Source organism: Limanda limanda, chromosome 17 (genome assembly GCF_963576545.1).
Source record: "Limanda limanda chromosome 17, fLimLim1.1, whole genome shotgun sequence".
NCBI classification, from domain to species: domain Eukaryota; kingdom Metazoa; phylum Chordata; class Actinopteri; order Pleuronectiformes; family Pleuronectidae; genus Limanda; species Limanda limanda.
In genome coordinates this window covers 10,977,625-11,000,714 of record NC_083652.1, presented here as the reverse complement: position 1 = coordinate 11,000,714, position 23,090 = coordinate 10,977,625, and the positions used below count along the sequence as shown (strand labels likewise).

The 23,090-nt window shown below is 43.6% G+C and overlaps 1 protein-coding gene and 3 non-coding genes across 4 annotated transcripts; 2 read left to right on the top strand and 2 right to left on the bottom strand.

Annotated features, from left to right (window-relative positions):
- Positions 1–518: 518 nt before the first annotated feature.
- Positions 519–590, bottom strand: trnac-gca (transfer RNA cysteine (anticodon GCA)). Its single transcript has one exon. It is a non-coding gene; the product is annotated as a tRNA-Cys (tRNA).
- Positions 591–877: 287 nt separating this feature from the next.
- Positions 878–949, bottom strand: trnac-gca (transfer RNA cysteine (anticodon GCA)). The gene has a single exon. It is a non-coding gene; the product is annotated as a tRNA-Cys (tRNA).
- Positions 950–4,114: 3,165 nt separating this feature from the next.
- Positions 4,115–4,186, top strand: trnac-gca (transfer RNA cysteine (anticodon GCA)). Its single transcript has one exon. It is a non-coding gene; the product is annotated as a tRNA-Cys (tRNA).
- Positions 4,187–8,112: 3,926 nt separating this feature from the next.
- On the top strand, positions 8,113–15,944 carry lfng (LFNG O-fucosylpeptide 3-beta-N-acetylglucosaminyltransferase). The gene is made up of 8 exons (XM_061089954.1): positions 8,113–8,622; positions 12,700–12,748; positions 12,961–13,063; positions 13,158–13,311; positions 13,423–13,508; positions 13,840–14,005; positions 14,113–14,198; positions 14,289–15,944. Exons 1-8 carry the CDS (start codon positions 8,245–8,247, stop codon positions 14,353–14,355), a joined length of 1,089 nt encoding a protein of 362 aa, XP_060945937.1. The 5' UTR covers positions 8,113–8,244; the 3' UTR covers positions 14,356–15,944.
- The last annotated feature ends 7,146 nt before the right edge of the window (positions 15,945–23,090 follow it).

The window sequence follows — 23,090 nt, the reverse complement described above, 5'->3', positions numbered from 1 at the left end:
TACGTTCATTGCAAGATAACCCAAAGACTATCAGACAAATCTCCACGAATCTTGGACGAAGGATGTGGTATTGGCTTGTTCATCACTTTCTTTAACGATGTGAATTTTTTCAGTGCTATTCTAATAATAGTCTAATCTAATAGTTATTATATCTATATTTTTCGACCATTTCTCAAAGCTAAATATCTGGATGAGTCAGCAGCAACTACAGTAATTCATAGTGGATAGAAAAGTAATCATGGAATTGTCTGGTGAACTGTACAAAAATGAACTGCACAGAAATGTTTAATGACTACATTTTCTTGTCTATTATTTTTTTAAGTGCAAATGTGTTTTAACCTCAATCTGTACTAATGTATTTTCATTGCACATCAGTACTTCCTTCAGTTATGTGAATTCATTTCATAACACAGTTGTTTTCAGAGTGTATTATTCATGACAGTGCTGCCAATTATATATTTTTATTGGTTGTGAGATAAAGTTGACTCTGTAAATTTAGTTACTCATAAAGGATAGAAAGGGGGCATCCAGATTTGAACCGGAGACCTCTTGATCTGCAGTCAAATGCTCTACCACTGAGCTATATCCCCTCTTGTTAGTTACAGAGAAGCCTCACCACTATGACAATGCATGGTGATGCTTAACTTTCTGTATTTCAGGTCATTAATACGTATTCCTTAATTTAACTCAAGCCGTTTTTGCTCATTGATCAGTGAAAACTTTGCATTAAAATGTCTACGTCCGGAGAAAGAAAGTCAAATCTATGAGACAAAAAAATTCTTATTTGACCTTATCAAATATAAATGATGGCTAAAATAGCTACATTTAGATGGTTGTAAACTAGGACTTTATAAATATTTGACAGCTTCATAAGTTAAGGGGGCATCCGGAATTGAACCAGAGACCTCTTGATCTGCAGTCAAATGCTCTACCACTGAGCTATACCCCCACACATCACAGGTAACCTTCAAAAGCGTCAATATTTTGATAAACCATGACGTCTTTTTTCCCATTACAGGCACGATCAGCCTTCCACCGATATCCTTCTGGGAAAAAAAGAGAAAAATCACACGCTGTAACACCCACATCGCACTGCCTGAGTGTGACCTCGGCAGTTTCCCACCAGAGCCTCGCTGGCTGCAGCTCCTCTCTGCCGTCCGTCCCGTGAGAGTCTGACACATCAGGCCGCTCTGTCATTTTCACAGTATCAGATCCCACAGCCCTATTCTTCCACCATAATACACACACGGATCATATCTCGGCACCTCTTCATGTTCCACAACAGAGAGCCCTCCCTGTCACACTGCTGAGAAAGGAGACAACAATTAAGGAAACGGTGCCATTGTCCCCCATCATTGATTACTCAGTGTATTTTTCTCCTCCGTTTGGAGACACAGCAGTGAGGCTGTAAAGACCAGACTAGACTGGAGTCCTCCCAATTTAATGTATCAGTCATTTCAAGTTCCCACAACAATGAGAGACAGCACAAAGAGACAGTGCTGGGAAGCATTAGGCTGACAGAGTGGAAGTAGGCCAGTGGCAGGGGGTGAAGAGCAGGTCTGAACAGTTATGCAAATAGCATGAGTTTGCCTGGTTATGAAGAGGAGAGTGAAAGGGAACAATTATAACAGAGGGGGGGACTTTAAAATAGGACATCAGCCACAGGCCGTGAGTTTCCTGTTTTCATTGGATCTGCTGTGTCGTTTCTTTCTCTGCAGCGAAAATGTCCCTCGCCTCAGAGCGCTGACTTTGTTTATTTAGTTAAGAAAGTAGGAAATAAACTTTACCGCAAGCAATTTGTCCTACAAAACAATCAAAAGTGAACCACCTCTTTCAACCTACTCTTTATGTGAAATGTCAAATAATTAACCTTAAATTAAACCAAATCCAATAGCTAAGGCCTCATTGCGTTTCTCATCTACGCATTGATGATAGTTACAGGTTTCTAGCCATATTTGTTAACATACACTGGTTGAAAAAATACCCCAACCATGTTTAAATCTACTGGATCCAGATTGTCATTGGGAGTCGCACAAAATTGCACTCAGAGCAACCCCTTATATATATATATATACATTTTCAAATCCTTCTACCAAGTTTTGTGGGAATCCGTCAATTATTTTTTCCATAATCCTGTTTACAAACAAACAAACAAATGAAAATGCCAAAAACTATGAAGCAAGGTAAACAAAGGTAACAAAAATAATCTGCATCCAATCATTCAAACAAGTTTCATTGAAATCTTTTCAGGAGTTTTTGCGTGATCTTGCCTACAAACAAACATCCAAACAAACAGCTGAGATCATTCACATCACCTCGGCGATGGCTCACCCATCTAACATAGTAAAACAGACAGACTGTGATGAAGGACACAAAAGGTCATTAAAAGTGCCTCAATGACGCCAGTGTCTTTTTCTTTGTCTGCTCAGCCTCCTACTGGACGTCCCAGCAAGGCAGCCATGAGTGTGAAAACGGCCTTTTACCTCGACAGAAGGGACCTTTATACACTTTTGTCATCTAACCAACACCTTCCTCCCTCCTAACATTTACATCATGATCTGGAGATAACTCTGAGATGTCAACATCTTTTCAAAGTCTCTTTAGTTGAGTGTTTATCCTATGAGTTTATTGAGCTCTTCAGTAGAAGTATAAACCTGAAGGGTCTCAAGTGAATGTACAGTTTCCAGTGACAACAATTGATATTTCTGAGTGGTTTATTTAACAGAAGGGATGATTGTGTTTGACGTTTCGGGGCATGCCAGGGCGTTAACCTGCAAGCCCGGACAAATCGAGCTGCTCTGGAAAAAAACACGGCAAATAGAACTCGCCACAGAAAATAAAAACAGTAAAAACTATATACAATAATAGAATTGTTAAAACTTTGTATAATACACTATATTCATATTTATAGTATTTTTCCTATTATGACTCTTTCACTGAGATACATTTGACTGATCATGCTCGCATCCTTTTAATTAGGTGTCATTCTGAAATAATTATTAGTAGCAGTACAACAACTTTTATTTACAGATATGAATACCTTCTCCATCATAGTTGGACGTAAACAAATATTGATACTTCATGACAGAAGATGATTTATTCAGCCTTTTGCATGATCGTTATCTGTACCTTGCATTATATAAATGCTTTGTCCTTTATCTACACATCTGGTCTTATACCCTTTTTCATCTGTATATTACATTTACCTGAAAGATGTCCATTCAGACCTATGAGAAGACTCCCTGGAGATCAATAAAACGGGTCGTGTTTGTTTTATCTCTGGAGCAGCTGAAGCATTCTCAGCCGTGGTCCTCGGAGAGTTTCCTCTAACGTTGCACGAGGAGGGAAACTGAAGCCGAGTTCTGGCTCTCACTTCTGGTGTGACCTGTAATCCCGACAGAGTTAGTGTGTCTACGATGGGAAAATAAACACAACCGAGGACTGATCCCACCGCCCGGCTCTCATCCACCGATTCTCAGAGTCAGTGGAGTGTTGTTCCAAAATGAGCCTGTGCACTTTTTGATATCCAGCTCTTGTTCACATTATAAAAGTAGTTTTCAATTCCAGAGCACGACTAATGTGGATCTATGGTTGCAGATAATTGATAAAGATAATATATATAAAAACATTTAGAATATATCAGCTAATATATATGTTAAAGGTAAAAATGTCAATGATCCACTATAAAGTTGTTCTCAAAATTCTATTACAAATGTAATTGAAGCTTGATATTTTACAGTTTAACCATAAACGTTATTATGAATTAAAAGAATAAATGTAAAAAAACAAACACATAGAAAAAACATATATTTTAATGTATTGCCACAAATGCACCTATTTGCTGTATTACTGTATTACTGTAAAATAAATGTTTCACTACCGGCAAAATTAAAGGCCAATACCAATGAATCTGTGAAAGGCCTAAATTGTCTTATTTGTATCGACTAACTGATAAATTGGTCGGGCTGTTGTCAATACAAATCATCATCATGGTTATTGTTTTCATTATCATGTAAATGTTTGTTTACATGACGTGTAAGTAGGAGCTGATCCCAAATAAGTCCTTGCCTGATCTGTTGGATTTGTTTTGATGCTTTACTGATGTTTCTGTGTAGGGGGTATAGCTCAGTGGTAGAGCATTTGACTGCAGATCAAGAGGTCTCCGGTTCAAATCTGGATGCCCCCTTCCTTTTTAGAGAGGTAGAACAGGTCATTGACCAAACTGGTAGTTTCAACATGTTGAAGTGAGCCTGGACAAGACCCGGGACCCACCAGGTGCTGCCAGTGTTTGTGATAGATAGATACTAGTGAAAGACAGTGTTGTATAAATGCAGTGTAAAGAGTGTAAACTCATCATAAAGCGTAGGATAGTCCAATATAAATGCATTCACCGTGTGGATTTAAATGAATATTAATGTGTTCCTGAGTTTTAGTGTGCAGCAGATCTCAAACGGTTTCAGAGCAGCAACTTAGATCATCACGTGAACGCTTCAAAGCTTCGAGAATCAGAACCATCCAGGGAACCGTCCAGAGGAAAATCAAACAAACTGAAGAATCAAACAAATGGAAACACGATGAGTTGAGTGGAATGATGTGGCTTCGAGCTAATGTCTTCCATGTCCCCTCTACATGCATCATGTAGAATATCAAGTTTATAGATGACATGTTCCTGAGCTCAGCGTGCACATGTGTTTTCAGTTTTTTATTGTGTGCACCCCGGGAACATAAAGGAGATGCTCCGTGCTGTATGGAGACATTTTGGACAGTTGAGGGATAGTCACAGAGATGATGGACATGTCTTTATGCTTTGCAGTTCATGTGGATAGAGTAACTGGGATTCTTTACCTGCTCTGTTGTATGTGCTTCATATTGAATCATTGTTGTCAAACCACAAACTATAAATAGCAGGCCTGTAATCTTACCATCCCGCTGAGGCTGCTGTGGTCGCTCAGATCCCCCATGGCGCTGATACGGCTGGGGGGGGCGGGGGGGGGGGGGGGAGAATCAAACACACTGTGGCGGTTACTTGTGGGTTTGTGGGCACTATGGTGAGGAAGTGGCCTTGTCTGGAAAAACTGGATTGAATCTCTGGTATTCAGTGGTAATGTCAGATAGAGCGGAGTTTCTGGGTTGATTTCAAAGGGGGCAAAACATGTTTTGTATTTTTCTTTGAGAGGAAGCACAAAGACGAAATAAAGTGTGAACGGAAAGGGAGGTTAGCGCGAATACAAATGGAGAACTTCACTTTTTCAGGTGCCGTTTTAATGACTCATATTGTTTTTATGAGTCCAAAGGCCGAGTTAAGTTTTTGAGGTGGAACAAATTGCTTGCCAGCCGAGTAGAAAGAGGCAGCTCATTTCCTTATTTCCTTATGGACTTTTTTACAGCTCTTATTCACAGCAGCCACGGCTTTCAGACATGAACTGACCTCTGGAGATCTTCTTGGAATTTTCCAGAGGGGCTGGAAATTAAAACGTAAATCTCTGAGTCAGTTGCTCCAGAGATTTTCCTGTTTTGAAAGGCAAAAACTCATGTCTGAAAAATGGCTATAGACAAAAAAATGATATTAATGAGATGCATAACAACCACAAAGACTTTGCTATCAAATTGTCATGGGGGGGTCGCGACCTCTTACCTTTCTCATAATACATATGTGCTGTGGGACATTTTACCTCTCATTTTACCTCTGCATGCTGGGATGTCTGTAAATATGCCAATCTTGTTGAGTAAATGTTCAATGGTTAATTCATTCAGATCAACTTTTTTAGGTTGAAATAACAAAAAATGGCAACATTCAACTTTACATCCTCCGGTTTCTAAGCAGATTATATGAAAGAAAAGGTTTACAGCGAACTGTAATGAATCTAAGCCCGGCAAAAAGAGGCGGTTAATCGAGAAGGAATGAAGGCCACAGAGACCACCCCTTCTGCCTGGTTTCTGAAACTCGCCTTTAAAATGCCTTTCTCTGCTCACTTTTAAAAGATGAACAAAAGGCCTTGTCAGAAGCCACAAAGAAAAGAGGTAACTCATGTTCTGTTTGTGCCAGAATTCAAATGAATAAAACACCTGCAGTGGAAAATAAGTTTTTTCCATGCAAATGTGTTGGAAAGGTTCTTTGTGGTGCTGCGAGCAAAGCCAGAGGAGTTAACTGAGGAAATGTAGCACAGCCAAGGGTGTGACTGAGCTGTTCCTGCAGACAACTTTAAGTACAACACAGACTTTTGGGATTGCATTAAGGAAAACATTATGTGTGGACACCGAGGTCATGTTCTTGTACCAAAGCAGAACTTGACATTTGCTAGACTGTAAATGCTCTCAGTATGGTGATTGCTGGCAGTCGGTGGGTGTTTCTGAGGCTCCAGCAGCTGCGCGTTGGTCTAAATGGAACTCGCGTCTTTCGGTCGGCCAGCGCCAGACGGCACACGGTTGCCAGAGCCAGAATTTGAATAACAAGTGTTCAGGAATGGCCAACTGTTCAGAGTCCTCACAAGGTCAGCGAAGAACAATAGGGGCCGTTTCTCTGGTGAACACCCGGCTCACACCCGGCTGAGTTTGAAGAACGTCACCTTTGAAATACACAAAAAAAGCAGAGAAGTGAGTCTGATTTGGAAAATAAGTGGTGAGTGTTGTGTGAGTTTTTCTCCAGGTGCAGTATAAAACATACCTTTTCATGTGACCACCTGCAGCTGTGTTGTCTTTGGGTCAATCTTTTACTTTTATTATCTCTCTCTCTCTCTCACACACACACACACACACACACACACACACACACACACACACACACACACACACACACACACACACACACACACACACACACACACACACACACACACACACACACACACACACACACATCCATTTCCTTGAGATACCCTCACCATAACCCCTACTTGCCTAACCCATACTTAACCCTACTGACCCTAAACCATATTTTTTCCCTTTATATTATATAAAAATATGATGTGTCTCCAATGGTATTCTATGACACATACACACACACAGTCATGTTTCAGTGACTACAGAGGACATTACATAGATTCACATGGATTTCATGAAGACTTTTTCTATACTACTTGCCCCAAATTAAACCTTCCCTCTACGTTATGGGGACTTGCTTTTTGTCCCCATAATGAAGACAAGTCCCCATCGTGTGAATGTGTAAACAGATTTTAAGTCCCCACCACATGGCTTATAACTGGACCACACACACACACAAACACACACATGTTTCTACATTTATCTTAGTGAGGACACTCTAACATTAATCATCCAAACTAAATGTCTAACCCTAATCTATACCTAATTAAAAAAATAACCTAAACCTAATTCTAATACTAACCTAACCCGAACCCAAACCTAATTCTAACCCTGGTAACAGCCCATTAAAGGTGGGTCAGACACACACACACACGTTTGTACATTTTTCTTAGTGAGGGAACTCATTGGCATAGGGCATTCCCTGGCCCCTTAATCTAACATCAATCATCCAAACTGAATGTCTAACCCTAACCCTAACCAAAACCTAATTCTAAAACTAACCTAAACCCAATAATTATACTCAACTAAACCTAACCCTAACCCAAACCTAGTTCTAACTCTAGTAACAGCACATTAAAGATGGGTCAGACACACACACACAAACACACACACACACACACACACACACACACACACACACACACACACACACACACACACACACATTAGTGAGGACACTCATTGGCATAGCGCATTCCCTGGCCCCTTACCCTAACATTAATCATCCAAACTAAATGTCTAACTTTAATCCAGACCTAATTCAAAAACTAACCTAAACCTAATTCTTATACAAACCTAAATCAAACCCTAACCCTTAACCTAACCCAAACCTAATTCTAACCCTAGAAACAGCCCATTAAAGATGGGTCAGACACACACACACTCACACACAAACACACAGAGACACATACTCCCTCAAATAGAGAGAGAAAGCCACGCCCCATTGCATCGTCACTGAATGGCACGCTGCATTCACTGAGTCCCTCTCCTCCAGGAGGCGTGGCCACCACACGAGCTTATATATTCCTCCTCCTATCGATTCTCTTATTCTTCCCCAGCTATGCAGCCGGACGGACCCTCCACCTCAGCCCCCGTGTCTTCTTAGGGTCTAACCCACCATATGGACTTTGCCTCGGAGACCCGCGCCGCGTCCTAGTCCCGAGTTGTGTGTTAATTGTTTAATTGGCTCTCATCATCATCATCATGCTGAAGAGCAACGCGAAGAAGGCGGCGGTCACCGCGGCCGGAGCAGCCTCCCTGGCGCTGCTCGTGCTCGTGCTCACCGTGCAGCTGCGGCGCGTGCACGTGGTGGACCAGGTGACGCTCACGGAGGAGCCCGCGCACGCGCCCGAGCGGACGGGCTTCTCCGCGTACTTCAGCACGCTGACGCGCGGCCGCAGGGAGGCGGAGGCGGCGAGGCCCGGGCGCGCCGCCGGCTTCGCGCCCCCGCCGCCGCCCCCCCCCCCGGCCGAGGACATCACCGCCGCGGACGTGTTCCTCGCGGTGAAGACCACCAAGAAGTTCCACCGCTCCAGACTGAGCCTGCTGCTGGACACGTGGATCTCCAGGAACAAGCCGCAGGTAAAGGGAAAGTTTTTTAATGTTGGCCATGAGACCTCCTGCACGGTGCATGCACATTGAAAGGGTCGCAGTCTGTCTGTGTCATTGTTTCCGGGTGCACAGTGACCCAGTGCACACATGGAGGAGATGCCTGCTGGCTGCATTCACTGCAGTATTATTCATGTCTCCTGGAATCCCCCCCCCCCAGACCCCCGTTATCCGTGCTGAATGTCCTCCCCGGCTCTGTCACTTTTTATTCTCCTCTCCTCTGAGTGATGCCCCTGAGAACCCAGGGAGCAGTTTCACGACTCCCCTCTTCTCCCTCTCTCACCCCCCCCACTCTGCTCCCCTCTCCCTATTCTCCCTCCTCTTCTGTGGGTGTCCCTGTGAATGCCCCCGGTGCAATGGATGCCTCAGAGCACCCAGTCCAGCGCTGTCCCCCTTCCAGGATCTAACAAAGCGTCTTTCTGAAGAGGGGAAGAAAAGCTTTCCCCCCCCCCCCACCCCAGCCCCTTGTCTCCCCTCTCTCCATGGGAACGTGGGAGAGCTGAGTCTGGGTCACTCGCTGAAGGGATGGGAACAAACTGGGGGGCTTCGTGGAGGGGACGCATGGGGACAAAAGGGGTGCATCTATAGGCCGGGTGGTGCTGGGGATGAATGATGTGGTCCTGAGAACCAAGCGTCTGCAGGGGGGGTGCAGTGTAAAGATAACAGGGGCCAGTCAAAGTGATTTTATCCTGCACCCAGAGGTGTCAGATTTAAAAAGTCTTCTTGATTGGCCTCGGACGCTGTCACACACATCTTTTACAAACTCCCTCTTTTGTTCCAAGCACTGGGAAAGTTTGGGATGTGTGAGATGTCAGGAAAATTATGTCAGATCACACAGAAATACCTGCATCTGACTCAAATCAATAACCCCGCCCCCAAAACCCAGACTCTTATCTGCTTATTTGCAAAGTGATTGTGCTAAATGCTTGTTATTACTGTGCTAGATGTTGGATGTTAACCCATGGCACAGAGTGAGCAGCCGGGCTCCCAGGACAGGCAGCTGGTGGGTGACTGCACGGACAGAAAGGGACAGAGCCAGCACCACAATGCTGGGTGGGAGTTCCCGGAGAGAAGGGTGCCAGGTGGCCGAGAGAGACGGAACAAAGGGCGGCCTTAATGCCGGCCATATGATGCTCTGAGCTTCCCACCCTGTGCATATGGCCGTCCTCCGTGTTCAGGTTTGATTCTCACGCTCAGCTGATGAACATCTGTCGTGTCTCTGGACCACTTTTCTCGTGGCACAGGGGACACGCATATTACAGATGTACAGAAGCGAGTACACATGTGAGTTTCTCGGATAAGAGAGAAGAACTTCTTTGCTCTCGGCAGCTGTATTCATGAAGAAAGGGGGAGAGGAGGGGGGGGCAGGTTATCTCTGTGATGCCTCTGCTGACATAATAATGCCTGTGGCCTTCTGGATGTTTGAGCCCATTCAAAGCACGAATAGGACTTTATTTTGGGGGGTAAAACCAATCGGTAAGAATCTGGCTAAATGGCTCCCTTTGTGGCTCAGAAAGGTCAAACCCAAGAAGTTACTGGAAAATCAATTTGGGAATCTCAATTTGGCCTTTTAATAAAACATGTAGCAACCCTTTTCATGATTTCTGGCAACTCCCCATTCTGCACACCGGAACAATCATTGGGGGAGAGAGGGGGGGGGGGAGGGGGGGCACAGAATGAATCACAAAGTTTCCCCTGCCATGCAATCAAAAAACTCAAAGTTGCGACCCTCGAGCTCCCTATCCTGAACTGATTTGTAAAGCTGCAGAATGCTCAGTAGCAACTCGTATCAAAGCCTTCATTCATTTTTTTTTTTTTTTTGCAAACGTCTCGACAGCTGGTGTCCACATCTCTGTGGCGGCGCTCCCTGCATCCTGCTCTTAAGAGTATGGTAATCAGCCAGCGCCGCAACAATGAGCGCTTTTAGCATCTAGAAGAAAAAAAAAAAAGCCACACTCGACGCTGTGTGTGAGTGAGTTGAATGGCTGCTGCACACTGAGGTGAAAACAGCAGAAGTGGTCGGAAAGATGGTGGGCGTCATTCAAGCGGAGAGCCCGGTTCGAGTACAGGACAAGTACATGTGCAGGATCCCACTCTGCATATTATTTGTCTTCCTCCTGTTGTCGCACTGCGAATTGTTTATCAAATCATTAGTGCTGAGGGGGAAAAAAAGTGCTGAAAGGGCTTTAATGTCTGAGGACCGAAGCGGGATGGAGTCAGGGTGGAGGTGGTGGCCGGGGGGGGGATCCCCTTCCTTCCGCTGGAGCTGGAGACAGCCAGCCAGCCAGGTCGGCACCATGTCCAGCTCAGACAGGGCCGCGCCAGGCCTTCCTGTGGTTGGGAGAGCCAACCAACACCCCCCCCCCTGGACCCCAACCTCATCCTTTCTCTTTGCTCCTGTGTCCCCCCCCCTCCTCACCTCTCGCTTCTTATCTCTGCTTCACACGGCCCAGTTTTTTTTTATTGTTCTTGTTGGAATTAGTATTCCATGAAAGTAACTGTTCCTCTGAGTTTCAGTTAAGAGACAAAGAGAGAAAGAGAAGAGAAAAACCCCTTCCCCGGGAACTTTCTCTTGAGTTAACTCCTGCAGCTGTATGCAAATGCCGGCAAACATATTTAGAATTTACCCAGTGGAGACTTTACCCAGCATGAAAACTCACAGCATTGTTCTATTCAAGGGACTCAGGCCGCGTATGTGGCCCAGAGGGGAGGGGGGAGGGGGGGGGGGGGGGGGGGAGGAGGCAGGATGAGGGGGTGACAAGGGGCTGAATGGCCACACACGGTTTTCGATTTACTAATCAGCAGTGGGATTCTTCCCCACACCCTCCACCCCTCCCCTCCCCCCCTCTCTGTCAGTGCCCTGGCAGCTCTGGCAGCTGCCTCAGTGATTAGGCCGTCTATTCAGCGGCCTTTAAAGCAAACAGCGCCAGCCTCTGATCCCGTTACCAGTGAAACCACCATCCTTTCTTAAACAAATACAGGATCAAGGCTCCGGCATTGGGGGAACATCTGCGCTGAGTTTGATCCATAAACGCTCTGAGCTGTGTTTTCCGTTCGGAGGAAAAAGTAGTGTCGAAAGATGTCGTTTTATTCTGAAATCAGCGGCCTTTTTATAGACGGCCCCAGTTGGCCGCGGTTGCTCGGCAGCCGGCTTGCATTCTAACAGGAATGTGAGTTAAAACTGATAAAAAAGGGCCTCTGTCAGTCGAGGCATCAGGCTGCACGACCTGGCATGTAGAGACACGTGGCGTAGATAAGGCGGCGTGATGTGCGGCAGGTGCTGCCACACCTCAGACGAAGAGTAAACAGGCCACTGGCAGTTACAAAAACCGGCGGCCTTTTCATCATCGCCATTCACCGGCTCGCACCTGCTCGGCGTGAGCTGCCACAAAGAGGAGTCTAATCTCCCCCCCTGGCCTTTTTTAAAAGCGTGTTCCTGTAAGGTGCTCTATGTCGTTAACTCCTTTTTATGACTAACTGCTACAATTAACAAGAGCCTGCAGGTTCACGGTCTGATTCCTTTCACCTGTGGAGTCTATCGGGCGTAGAGCGGCGAGGAGAGAGAGGTCGGTGGTGCTGGTTAATCAGATACGTGTTGACTCTGTTGACATTTGCATGCTACAGTTTTAGCCGCATTCAACACGTCTGAGCTCGGCAGCACGTCCAGCAGGGTGCAGGGGCTCGGCCGGGGGATGGGATACATGAATGGGGATGTGTGTGCGGGCGGACAGTCTGCCTCCGCCTTTGTTCTATGTCTGGGATGCTTCAGGAGGCTGCATAGTTGCCATGGAGAGAGTGAAGCGCAGGACAAAAGGTCTTTATTAGAGCAGGGGGTTGTTTAACCCCGGTGTGTTTTCCACTGCATAAAGGACACGATGATTGATGCTAATCACACCCGGGGTTTCATAGGAGGACGAGGGACTTTGCACACACTGTTAAATCTGATCACGTGACCGCTTCACATGATCGACCAAACCCCAAGCCTGTTCTGATGGAGTGGGTTTAATGAGCAAGTCCACTAATCTGTGATGTCCTCTGTTTGGTTTGCAGACGTACATCTTCACAGACGGAGAAGACGAGGAGCTAAAAAAGCAAATGGGTGAGTTTCATGAGGGGGATTTCATCTGGGGAACAGATATGCACATTGTTTTATTGGATAAGGGGCCAACTGTGAATTTGCGATGAATAAAAAAATTCCAAAGGGCATACCAATTTGGCTTTGACTTTTGTGCTTCTGGGGAAGATGGCATTCAAATACATAGAGCCTCCATTGATGTTGTCCACTCATATGTTTTTTCTCTGTTGCCACAGGGAGTCATGCAGTCAACACCAACTGCTCCGCGGCTCACAGCCGACAAGCTCTGTCTTGCAAGATGGCGGTGGAATATGATAAGTTCATAGAGTCCGGGAAGAAGTAAGTAACACCTACACGCCACGTTTGATTCTCAGAAATGGTGATCGTCGCATGAATCTCTGGATCTAAATATTCCTCTGTTTCTGCTTCTCAGGTGGTTCTGTCACGTCGATGACGACAACTACGTGAATGTTCGGACTCTTGTGAAGCAGCTGTCCCAGTACCCCCACACCCAGGACATGTACCTCGGCAAACCCAGTCTGGACCGGCCCATCGAGGCCACGGAGAGGCTGGGCGACAACAAGATGGTATGCATCCGCGGCATAGCTGTTTATGAATATGATATTTCAAGGTCACAAAACAGGTAATCTGTCTGATAATACTGTAAGTTAAAACATCTCTTCTGTCTCCTCTTAAAGAAACCAGTCAACTTCTGGTTTGCGACTGGAGGAGCCGGTTTCTGCGTGAGCCGGGGTCTGGCGCTGAAGATGAGCCCATGGGCCAGGTAGGATTCAGATACACTTACACACAAACTGTGTATTATCACTTTACTACAGAGACCATACATTTGTAAATCAGTGTTGGGATAAAAAAAGCTAAAATTCCTCAAATGTCAGTCAGACATCCACTGAATATTGATAAATATTGTGTTTATTGACAAGGAGGGAAACATTCTACATTCCTTTAAAATCATTACAAAACTATGTTGCCGTCTTTCACTTAAGTTTGAGGACAACATAATAAGTTACATTTTGAAATGTCCCATTACAACAACCTCCAGTGTGTGTGGAACACCAGCACTGACCAGGTCTCTCTCTATCTTCATGTCTTTTCAGTGGTGGGCACTTCATGAACACAGCGGAGAAAATCCGTCTGCCCGACGACTGCACCGTGGGCTACATCATCGAGTCGGTTCTCGGGGTTCCGCTCACCCGCAGCAACCTGTTCCACTCGCACCTGGAGAACCTGCAACTGGTGTCACGCTCTGAGATTCACAAACAGGTGAGAAACTCAAGATTATCACTTAATATCAAACAGGATTCTTCAGTCCTTAGAGCTCCAGACGGTGGTTTCTTTTTCTCATGTTTCTCTTTTAACTTTTCTTCCAGATCACCCTCAGTTATGGGATGTTTGAAAACAAGAGCAATATTATCAATTTGAAAGGGGTGTTTTCTGTGGAGGAGGATCCATCGAGGTGAGAGATCTGTCTGTATTTCATGACGTGACTCAGATTTCATCGACCCCTCTTCACTTGTCTAACTTTAACCCTTTCTGTTTCGTCCAGGTTCAAGTCTGTGCACTGTCTCCTGTACCCAGACACCCCGTGGTGTCCTCCTCAGGTTGCCTATTAGGCCGACCGCTCCTTTCTCATCCTCGTCTCCCTCGTGCCTCGGTATCTGAAAGGCTCGAGGGGACCAGTGTTTGGTATTTGACCGCGTGGCTGCTGTTACTGCAGCGGTGCGCGGTCTTTAATAGTTTAACTGGGCTGCTGTGCGGCCCGCATCGGGACTATTCCTTCCTGTCCGGATCCAGGAACTCCCCCCTGCTCGCCATGATGCTGGGGGCGGAGGGCTCCAGCTTCTGGCAGGAAGTAGCTTTCAACGCTACGCTTTGCAGGCAATCATTTGAGCTTTGTGATGTATATGTTGCTTGTATATGTTTGCAATTCTCATAGAATGTGTTGTCATATATTTTAGCCTTTTTGCCAGCTTTACATGAATTTCTTCTTTTGTTTAAGCTTTTAAAAATGCCATTTAGGTCCATGGTATGTGTGTATATATATACGTGTATGTATATATATATATACATATACACAAATTAATATGTATATATATGATTGGCTTTTCCAGGAATTTTTGTTCCAACCTTTTTATCCAGATGACTCCGGACAAACGCTCTATTATGAAGATGTTACTGTGCTTTTTAAGTTTACAGTGTTGTTACTCCCACTAACCTGAGCTTGCAGAAGCAGATTTCCAAAAGCATCCTTTGCTTGTGACCAAATCTGAGGTTCATCAGGACAAAGCACTTTTAAGTTTTTGATATTTGTCGGGTGAACCGACCTAATTTACATCCTTGACATTCCTCAGATTTGTGTCCCAATGAACGAAAAAAGAAAATAACCCCCTCAAAATCTCAACATCTTTTTGATTTTTATGTATTTAATAACGCTCCTTGCATATCAGGGAAGAATAATGAGAGGAAGAGATTTTGATTCGGAGGGGGTTACAATCAGCTTTTGATACAAGATGTTGATCTTTGTTTGAATATTGCACAACTGAATTTCAAATGACTGGTGTTTGCTCCTGAGAAGACGTTCACCTCCAGAGGTTCAACAGCACAGAAGCTTAAGCTCGAGACAGAGAACCCAAAATAATGTTATCTAAGTAATAAGCACATGTGTAATCCCAGCCTCAGTCTATAATAGTTTGCACAAAAGACTGATGAGCCTCTCTGTTATTATTATTATTATTATTAACATGAATGTTCTTTATTTACACATAATATTGGCTGGTTACTGTTGAGGCCTGTGAGGCGAAAACTTAGCAGGAGCAACACCCGTGTTTCCACATGGAGGCGTTTAGTCCCTCTGTGTATTCTCTCACCCATATTGGGTTTCGCTGTACATCTTGTTTACAGTATTGTGTACTGTGCCTTGTGTGTAAATGCGTAGTTAATGTAAATGTTTAGAATGTAATTCCCCCCCTCTTGCGGTTTACATATGCTGTTAATGACTTGGACATGATTGTTGTACAGCTTTGAACTGTGTGACTAAACAACGCTGGATTTTATTCTCCAGTATCTGGAGGGGTTCAAACTGTTTATCCCCAATACCGGCTTCTCAGGAATTATGAGCTTGATGGTGGCGTCTGCTGCCTGAAGGGACCCACAGTGGGACCTGAAACTTTGAATAAAAGAGCATAACCACTGAGAAACGTTATGTATTTGGTCTTGTTTTTATTTTGCGAGTTCCCCATTATACATTTAATGTGCCAAACAATCAGTCTTAACTTGCTGAACACTTAAATGACACATGCGCTTTTGTCAAATACACAATCTGATGGCAAGTAAATTTAGTTATTTACTTTGAAGATTTCTATTTCATATAGGCTGCATAAACAAAACTTTATCCGATCCATTAGAATATATACATTTCAATGCAATTCAATTATTTACAAATGCCTATATTTTGTTAATTCTAATTAAATTCCACAGAGTACACTTAAACAGTTACTTGACAAGTAAAAAGGCAGAATCATCAAATATTTCACAGAAATAACTGACCTATAGTCAATGCACATTATTGTAACAGAAATTTTAGTTTTTCTTGGAAAAAACCTTTTACACCTTGAGGAACCACTTGACTTAGAATTATAGTTGGACGCTAAAACCTAAAGCCAATCTTAAACCACATCCCTCTACTACAATACAATGAACTATCTAATTATGTTATTGATAGTTACAGAGTAGAGTACTTTTACTTTTGTTGTTCTGAAGAATAATAACGAAAGGTAAAATCAACAGACTGCCGCTTTACAGTGTGTTTTGTAATGTACAGTTTATTGGCTGTTACAAGCTGCTCAATACTGGAATCTTAAAAACCCTTTATGAGCATGTAATAAAAAATTCATTATTATATATATTCAGGCAATCAACTTTTTTACGATATTAGTAGATTAGTGTATTTCCCACAGTCCATGGCGGTAATGGGGGCGCAAAAGCACGCTCACAAAGGCCACTCCCATGAGCAACAGATTCCGAATGACCAAGACTAAAGAAAAAACTGCCACAACTGCAGCTAAAACAATGAGGTCTGGCTGTCTGCGTGGTTTGTAAAAATATTAAGGACCATGGCACAATCATGCGGTAGTGCAACAGTGTAAATACTGCTTCAGTACTTACTTAAAAGTACTATGAAAAGTATGAAACATATTTTGGTTCATTATGAAACCACAGTGGGACAAATTACAAAATGTTGGGTTGCCAATTATAAACATCGTCATGGTAGCTAGCTACAAATGTTGCTCGAATGCTAATGCATCACTATAGTGTTGCTTTGTTTAAGTTAGCGATGTGAATACTTTCATCAGTGATTGTGATGGATGGTCCCATTCAACGTTTTCCCAACATCGACTATAGAAAAGCCTCATGAGGTATTTCACTCCATTCTGACAGAAAGACAGATTACGTACTTAGTTACTCTGTTAAAATCATGCTCCCAGCCTCCAGCCCACACTGGCTGAACCCCGGCAGGCCTGTAGATCCATCACCAGAGCCTCACATGAGAGACAAATCACCCAGAGCGACATCCTCACCACAAACCATAATCACAGCTTTGCCTTCCAGTTATGTACAGTGGGAAAAACTGCAGTGTTTAATGTGTCTAAACTTTGTGTTCAACATCAGTCATCTGCGCCTGCTTTCTTCTCTCCATTGACTCGTAAAATGTTTCCACTGAATCTGCACAGAGGTTTCAAATCATCCGTTGGTTAAAATAAGAAACACTCCAAGCAGTTTGACTTGTAGCTTCATTCAGTGTCAAATCGGCTTCTCCCGGCTCGCTAACAAGAGGAAGAGACAGATCCCTCCTCTGGCACTGCACCCATGGGAAAAGAGGGCCCGAGGATTAAGCATAAAACTCTTGTATTATTAAACTGGCAAGCTGTGAATGTGCAAACAGTAATCGGATCAGCAGCAGTTTGATCTGTTGCTACAAAAGAAAAAAGTTGTTACATAAATAACAAAATCAGATGAGTGTTGGTCTAATCTGCCCCTAATCGTTTTAAGCTCAGACTCTCAAAACTACCACTTTTATGTTACCTGTCCCATCCAAAGAGTGTTTGTGTTCACCGAACGGCAACTTTAACTCACAAAGACTAGTTCATCTGCAGCACTGCAGTGAAAAACGACTTTTACATTTTATTCCCGGACCATTTCCCTCGGCTCGTTTGTAATCTCTCTGAATCGGTGATCCTTCAAACATACCAGCGTGCCACATCTGCGAGTAACTTTGGAAAAATGGCTGTTGTTGCATGTGAGTGCTTTCTCCACTGTTTATCTTCCCTGAGCATTTGCTATTGTAGTCCTGTTTGTTCCCATACCAGCAGATGCAGCATAATAAATACAGCAGGTTTTAAGTGTGCGGGATCACCCGCTCGGTTTGCACCACGAGCTGAGGCCAAACGTTTTCAGCGCCACACAGAGGGACAGATTGGACAGAAAGGAGGACACTAATGGCACCATTATACATCAGAGTTCAGAATTACTGAACCTCACCACCCCTGACCTTGGAATCCTAGCCGGCCCCTCTGTATATCTACAGTTGTGAAAGCTGTAGTTTATACTGTTTATTAGCACTTCTGTCTTTAAATGTGTCGTACACGTAGTACTGTCCAATTACTGTCTGCGGAGATTTTACTACGGCGTTAGTACAATGCGTCTGTATGAACTGTATTTGCTAACAATGGCTAAACAACTGGCTAACGTAGACATTGGTCCTGTGCAACTCGAATGCTATCAACCCGGGTATTCAGGTGAGACTTCATTACAAGGGCCGATCTCAGATCTCCGAGGTCAGATGAAATGTTGCATACATATAGCAGCAGGGGAAAAACTGATACTGCCAATGGGAAAGGTGCTAATTCCCTTTTTTTAGACAACCTGCAAAAACACTACCTGCTAATTTTGGTGTACAATATGTTTTAGAGGTGCTGGGAAGTGGGTTTTATGAAGCATTGAAACGTTGCCAGAGTAACTACTTCACCCTGTTTTCAGTATTTTCAGTTGTTCTATGTTAAACTGGCAGCATGTCAACATCACAAGAAGATTAGATATGCATCACAGGGGCAATGCAAATCATGCACAGAAAGTAATAATTTACACCATTCCTACCACATGATGACATATGGCTCGTGCAGATAAAGCGTTCTCATTGGTTGCAAAAGTGAATGTGTGACTTCGCTCCAAGACTTCATTGTCTGACTTCAGAGGGATGTCATGATGATGTCATACCCACCATATGACCATAAATGAATTTTGGATCAATAAAAGCTTTAGGTTGTGTCTATTTTCCTTTTCTTAATATGCTTGATTTCATTTTCTGACTTCATTGTGACTTCTCCATGATGAATATGACGGTGATTTAATTGTTTGATCAATATATATGCTGTGGATTCTCTCTCTATTCCTATTATATGAGGAGATATCTTGGAAAATGTGTTTTTCAGATCATATCTTTGTCAACATTAACCTTTGACCTTTGACTGATCAACTCCAAAAGTGAATCAATTGAAGATACCCTCCCAAGTATCATTCCCACGCAGTTTGGTTGAAATTCATCCATGCTTTGCTGAGTTAGTTTAGACACATACATACACCCACAGAATGGAAAGATAGCCTGCCCTTGCACAGGGTGTTAAAAAGTCCGTATCGTGACTGGAAGTAGGTGTGTGACTCTAACGTTTGAGCGCTCGTGTGATTTCAGCTGTTTTGCATATAGAGCACAGTGAGTGTGATGTGGCAACAGATAACAAGAAAACAAACATCCAACTGCAGCCGTCCACCGCTGCCCGACCACCTGCCTGTCATCCCCACCGCGGTGAAACATGACTGCAGGCTGGAACTGCGGATGATTATCTGCCACTGATAAAGGATCCGGCTTCCAAAATGTCATCGTGCTCTGTTTACACAACATGAAGCGCCTGCATGACTTGAGTCCGTCTCAGTTTGAGTTATAGCTGAAAAGAGATGCAGCCTGATTGCTCTTTTTCTTTTCACCCCAGGCAGAAACAAAACACATGAACACTGAGCTTCTCGTCTGTCTCACATGAAACGACCCGGCAGCCGTCGGAAGTATGATCGCTGCACCTGCTTCTCTTCCAAGAGTTCAACTTTATCATTTTCAGGATATTCTGTGTATTGTAGTGCAACCTCAGTTGTTTATGTAAACACAGGAAAATGGAGTCGAAAGATGATACTTGTGTTTATCGTATGTGGATTACTGAAGTGGATTATCTGACCAGAGCCTGTGTATGAGAAGTCGATTGAACAAACATAAAGATACCCCAGATTACAACAAAGTGACACAAAACTATGACAAAAAGATGCAGAACGACTACAGAGATGAAGTGACAGAGAAGTGACTGAAAGGATAAATAAAAATGACCAAAAAAAAAAGACATACAAAAGACGGAAAGAGAACACAAAGAGTTGCAAAATGACTTAAAATGCCAGAGGAGACATAAAACGATGACAAAATGAGCCACAGACCTGCTATTCGGCCACATAGAGATGCACAACGACTACAAACAGACACACAATGATGACAAGGAGATGCAGAATCACATGTGGAAATGACTAAAAGGAAAAGCAAAATAATCAAAGAGTGACAAAACATCATCAAAGATATGCAAAATTATTACAAAGATTAATAAAAAGATCACAAAGACGCACAAAATGAGCTACAGTCCTGCTAAACAACCACAAAGAGATTCATGACTTCAAACCCCGACACAAAATCAAAACTACGAGATGCAAAACAGGACAAAACACATTATTGCGGTTTTCTAAAGAGACATAAAACGACCACAAAGATGCAAAAAATGACTTGTTCTGGTTTTTTCCCTGTCCTGAATGTAAATTGTGAATAATTTGTTGAACTTTTCCTTTATTCACAACTTTCAGGAACTCATTACTTTTCATTTGAATGCATAAAAGGTGGATTTTTTCATTTCTTATCCAGTAGAAGAACGTCTCACAAACACGGGATATCGAGGCTTTTCAACAACCTGATTAAAGCCTCGTCCCCGTCTGAAGCTGGACTGACAGGACACACTTGTAAATGTGTTAATGGTTTGTTCCCTGCTGATTAAAACACAAACACCAGGGTGAGCTTTCTCACACCTGCCATCACGGCTCTGAGTGGGAGATGTGACATTTCACAACACTTGTAAAATCACTCTTTTGTGTTTGTCTCAGCAACACAGCAGCACGTCTGACCGTCAAACCCCAGAGAGAGGAGGAGGAGAGGGAGTGGAAGAGAGGGAATGGAAGAGAGGGAGCAGAGGAGTGGGAGCGGATGTGCCGTAGAGTGGACGGCTGCCACGGAGGGACATTCCTCAGAGTGCAGGGGATTAGAGACGCTGGCCACTCGCACATTGTCTTCATGACTCTCCTCTGCTATATCAGTCAGTCTCCAATTAACGGGTCGTATTGTCTGCAGGATTAGCGGCGGCGGGACAGGCTCCGCTGGCCTGCAGAGAGATCTCACAGCAACTGGCACAGGCCCTAATCCTCCTGTACGTGTGCTGTGAGGACACGCCAAGTGGAAGTTTAACATAATCCAGGTATCACATAACCCCTCTAAAGAAAAGGACTTTAACTTTGTAGTCAGCAGCACTTGAGTGGTGGACCTGAGGAGTTTGGAGGAGGACGAGGTTTTTCATTTCCCCCCTTAGTTAAAAGATGCACTTGAGCAAGCTAGTGGTTTTCTTTAAGACATCAATTCGTCTTTCACTTTTGCGAATATTCCAATATTTTATCATTCACATTTTGACATCATTTGCAGAACAAAGTGGGAATCATTCGTCTTATTACTGTAAATAAGTTTTCATTCAAATATCCACATCTGTTTCACATCTGCAATGAATTAACAAAACAGACTTAAGAGCATTTTGAGGTTTTTAATAACTTACAGCCACAATTATTCCCATAAACACATATTGTATTGAGATAATTAAAGATGTGTCATAAATTATCTGTTAATATAGAAGCATCCAATTATGGATCAATCACAGGAGGAGTTTCTAAAATCAACAGTATGAATTCAAAATTAGAGCTGAAACCTATAATCCATTTAATTATTTTATTCTGCAGGTAAATAATAAGCAGGGGTGTCAGCAGTCCAACATTTGTTCTTTTATATCAACAGTTTTTGCCAAAATGGGAATAAACTGATTTGTTTCCCATTGTACATTCAAAGATAATTTCACACATAGAAACTCCACAGCCTGTTGCGTAATGTTCCTCATGCTCCAACTCGTAAAATGAAAAAAACAACATTGATCATTTCAGTCTGTCAACGTTCAAACGATGTAAAACTCCCTTTCAAAACAAAACACCACAGAAATATGACTTGCAGCCAAGAACACAAAGATTTCAACGGTGTTATAAACTTTTAAAAAGGAGTCAGTTGTCTTATTATTACACCAACAAGGAGAAATCAACTGTCAGAAAGGCCAAAGAAAAAGAAAAAGACAGTTTAGATTGACATGTAAAGTGTTTTCAGTGATTTAAACAGCTACAATAACTGAGTGAGTGACAAATGCAAATCGGGATGCAAATGATGCTGAACAACGTCAGAAAGTGATGAATCATAATTTCTGTTCACTTAAGGCAGCGTGAGGACAGCTGCTTCTCCCCTGTGCATGAATTGTGTTTGTGATCATTTAGCATGACCTCTGTGATGAGGATGCACACGTCTCCCGGCTCGGAGCTGAGGTCACGTGGTTGAAGCTGCATTGATGGTTCATTTTAAAGGTGGCAGTGAAGCACCGGATCGTGAAAAGGTTCTTCACTCAGACGACTTAAGACAACGGTGAAAGAACAGGGAGGAAGGGGAAGTACTTTTAGAAAAGTCACGAAGCATCTCAGTGAGCAGGGGTGTGTGTGGGGGGGGACCAGACAGCTCCGTAAATCCATCCTCTGCCTACGTGCTCCCTCTGACTGGTCCGGGTGACGTGTACAAAGGAGGAGGTGAGGTGTGAATAACGCGAGTGCCGGCTCCCAGGACACACAGCTGCCTCCCTCTGAGCCACAATGGAGACAAACCAGGGACCCTGTTTCCTTAGACTCCCTTTAACTGGAGAGCAACAAAGAGGCCGGATTCCCTCCGGAAAACAGGAAGACTGCCTCATCCGTCCTGCAGCGACACCATGAGAGAAACGAGAGGGGACAGTGAACGTGATGGAGGGGATGCAAGTAGCAGGGCCTCTACTTAGTGCTTCAGAGGGAAATTATGTGTCTGCTCCAGTTTGTTAATTTGACAGCTGTACAAAATATAAAATATATACAAAGCAGTGCTGAGTTT

Excerpts from the sequence above, each read along its gene's own strand:
- lfng (XM_061089954.1), top strand. The coding sequence starts at position 8,245 with ATGCTGAAGAGCAACGCGAAGAAGGCGGCGGTCACCGCGGCCGGAGCA. Across the intron at positions 12,749-12,960 it reads GGAGCTAAAAAAGCAAATGG|GGAGTCATGCAGTCAACACC; the intron begins GTGAGTTTCATG and ends CTGTTGCCACAG. Across the intron at positions 14,199-14,288 it reads GTGGAGGAGGATCCATCGAG|GTTCAAGTCTGTGCACTGTC; the intron begins GTGAGAGATCTG and ends TGTTTCGTCCAG.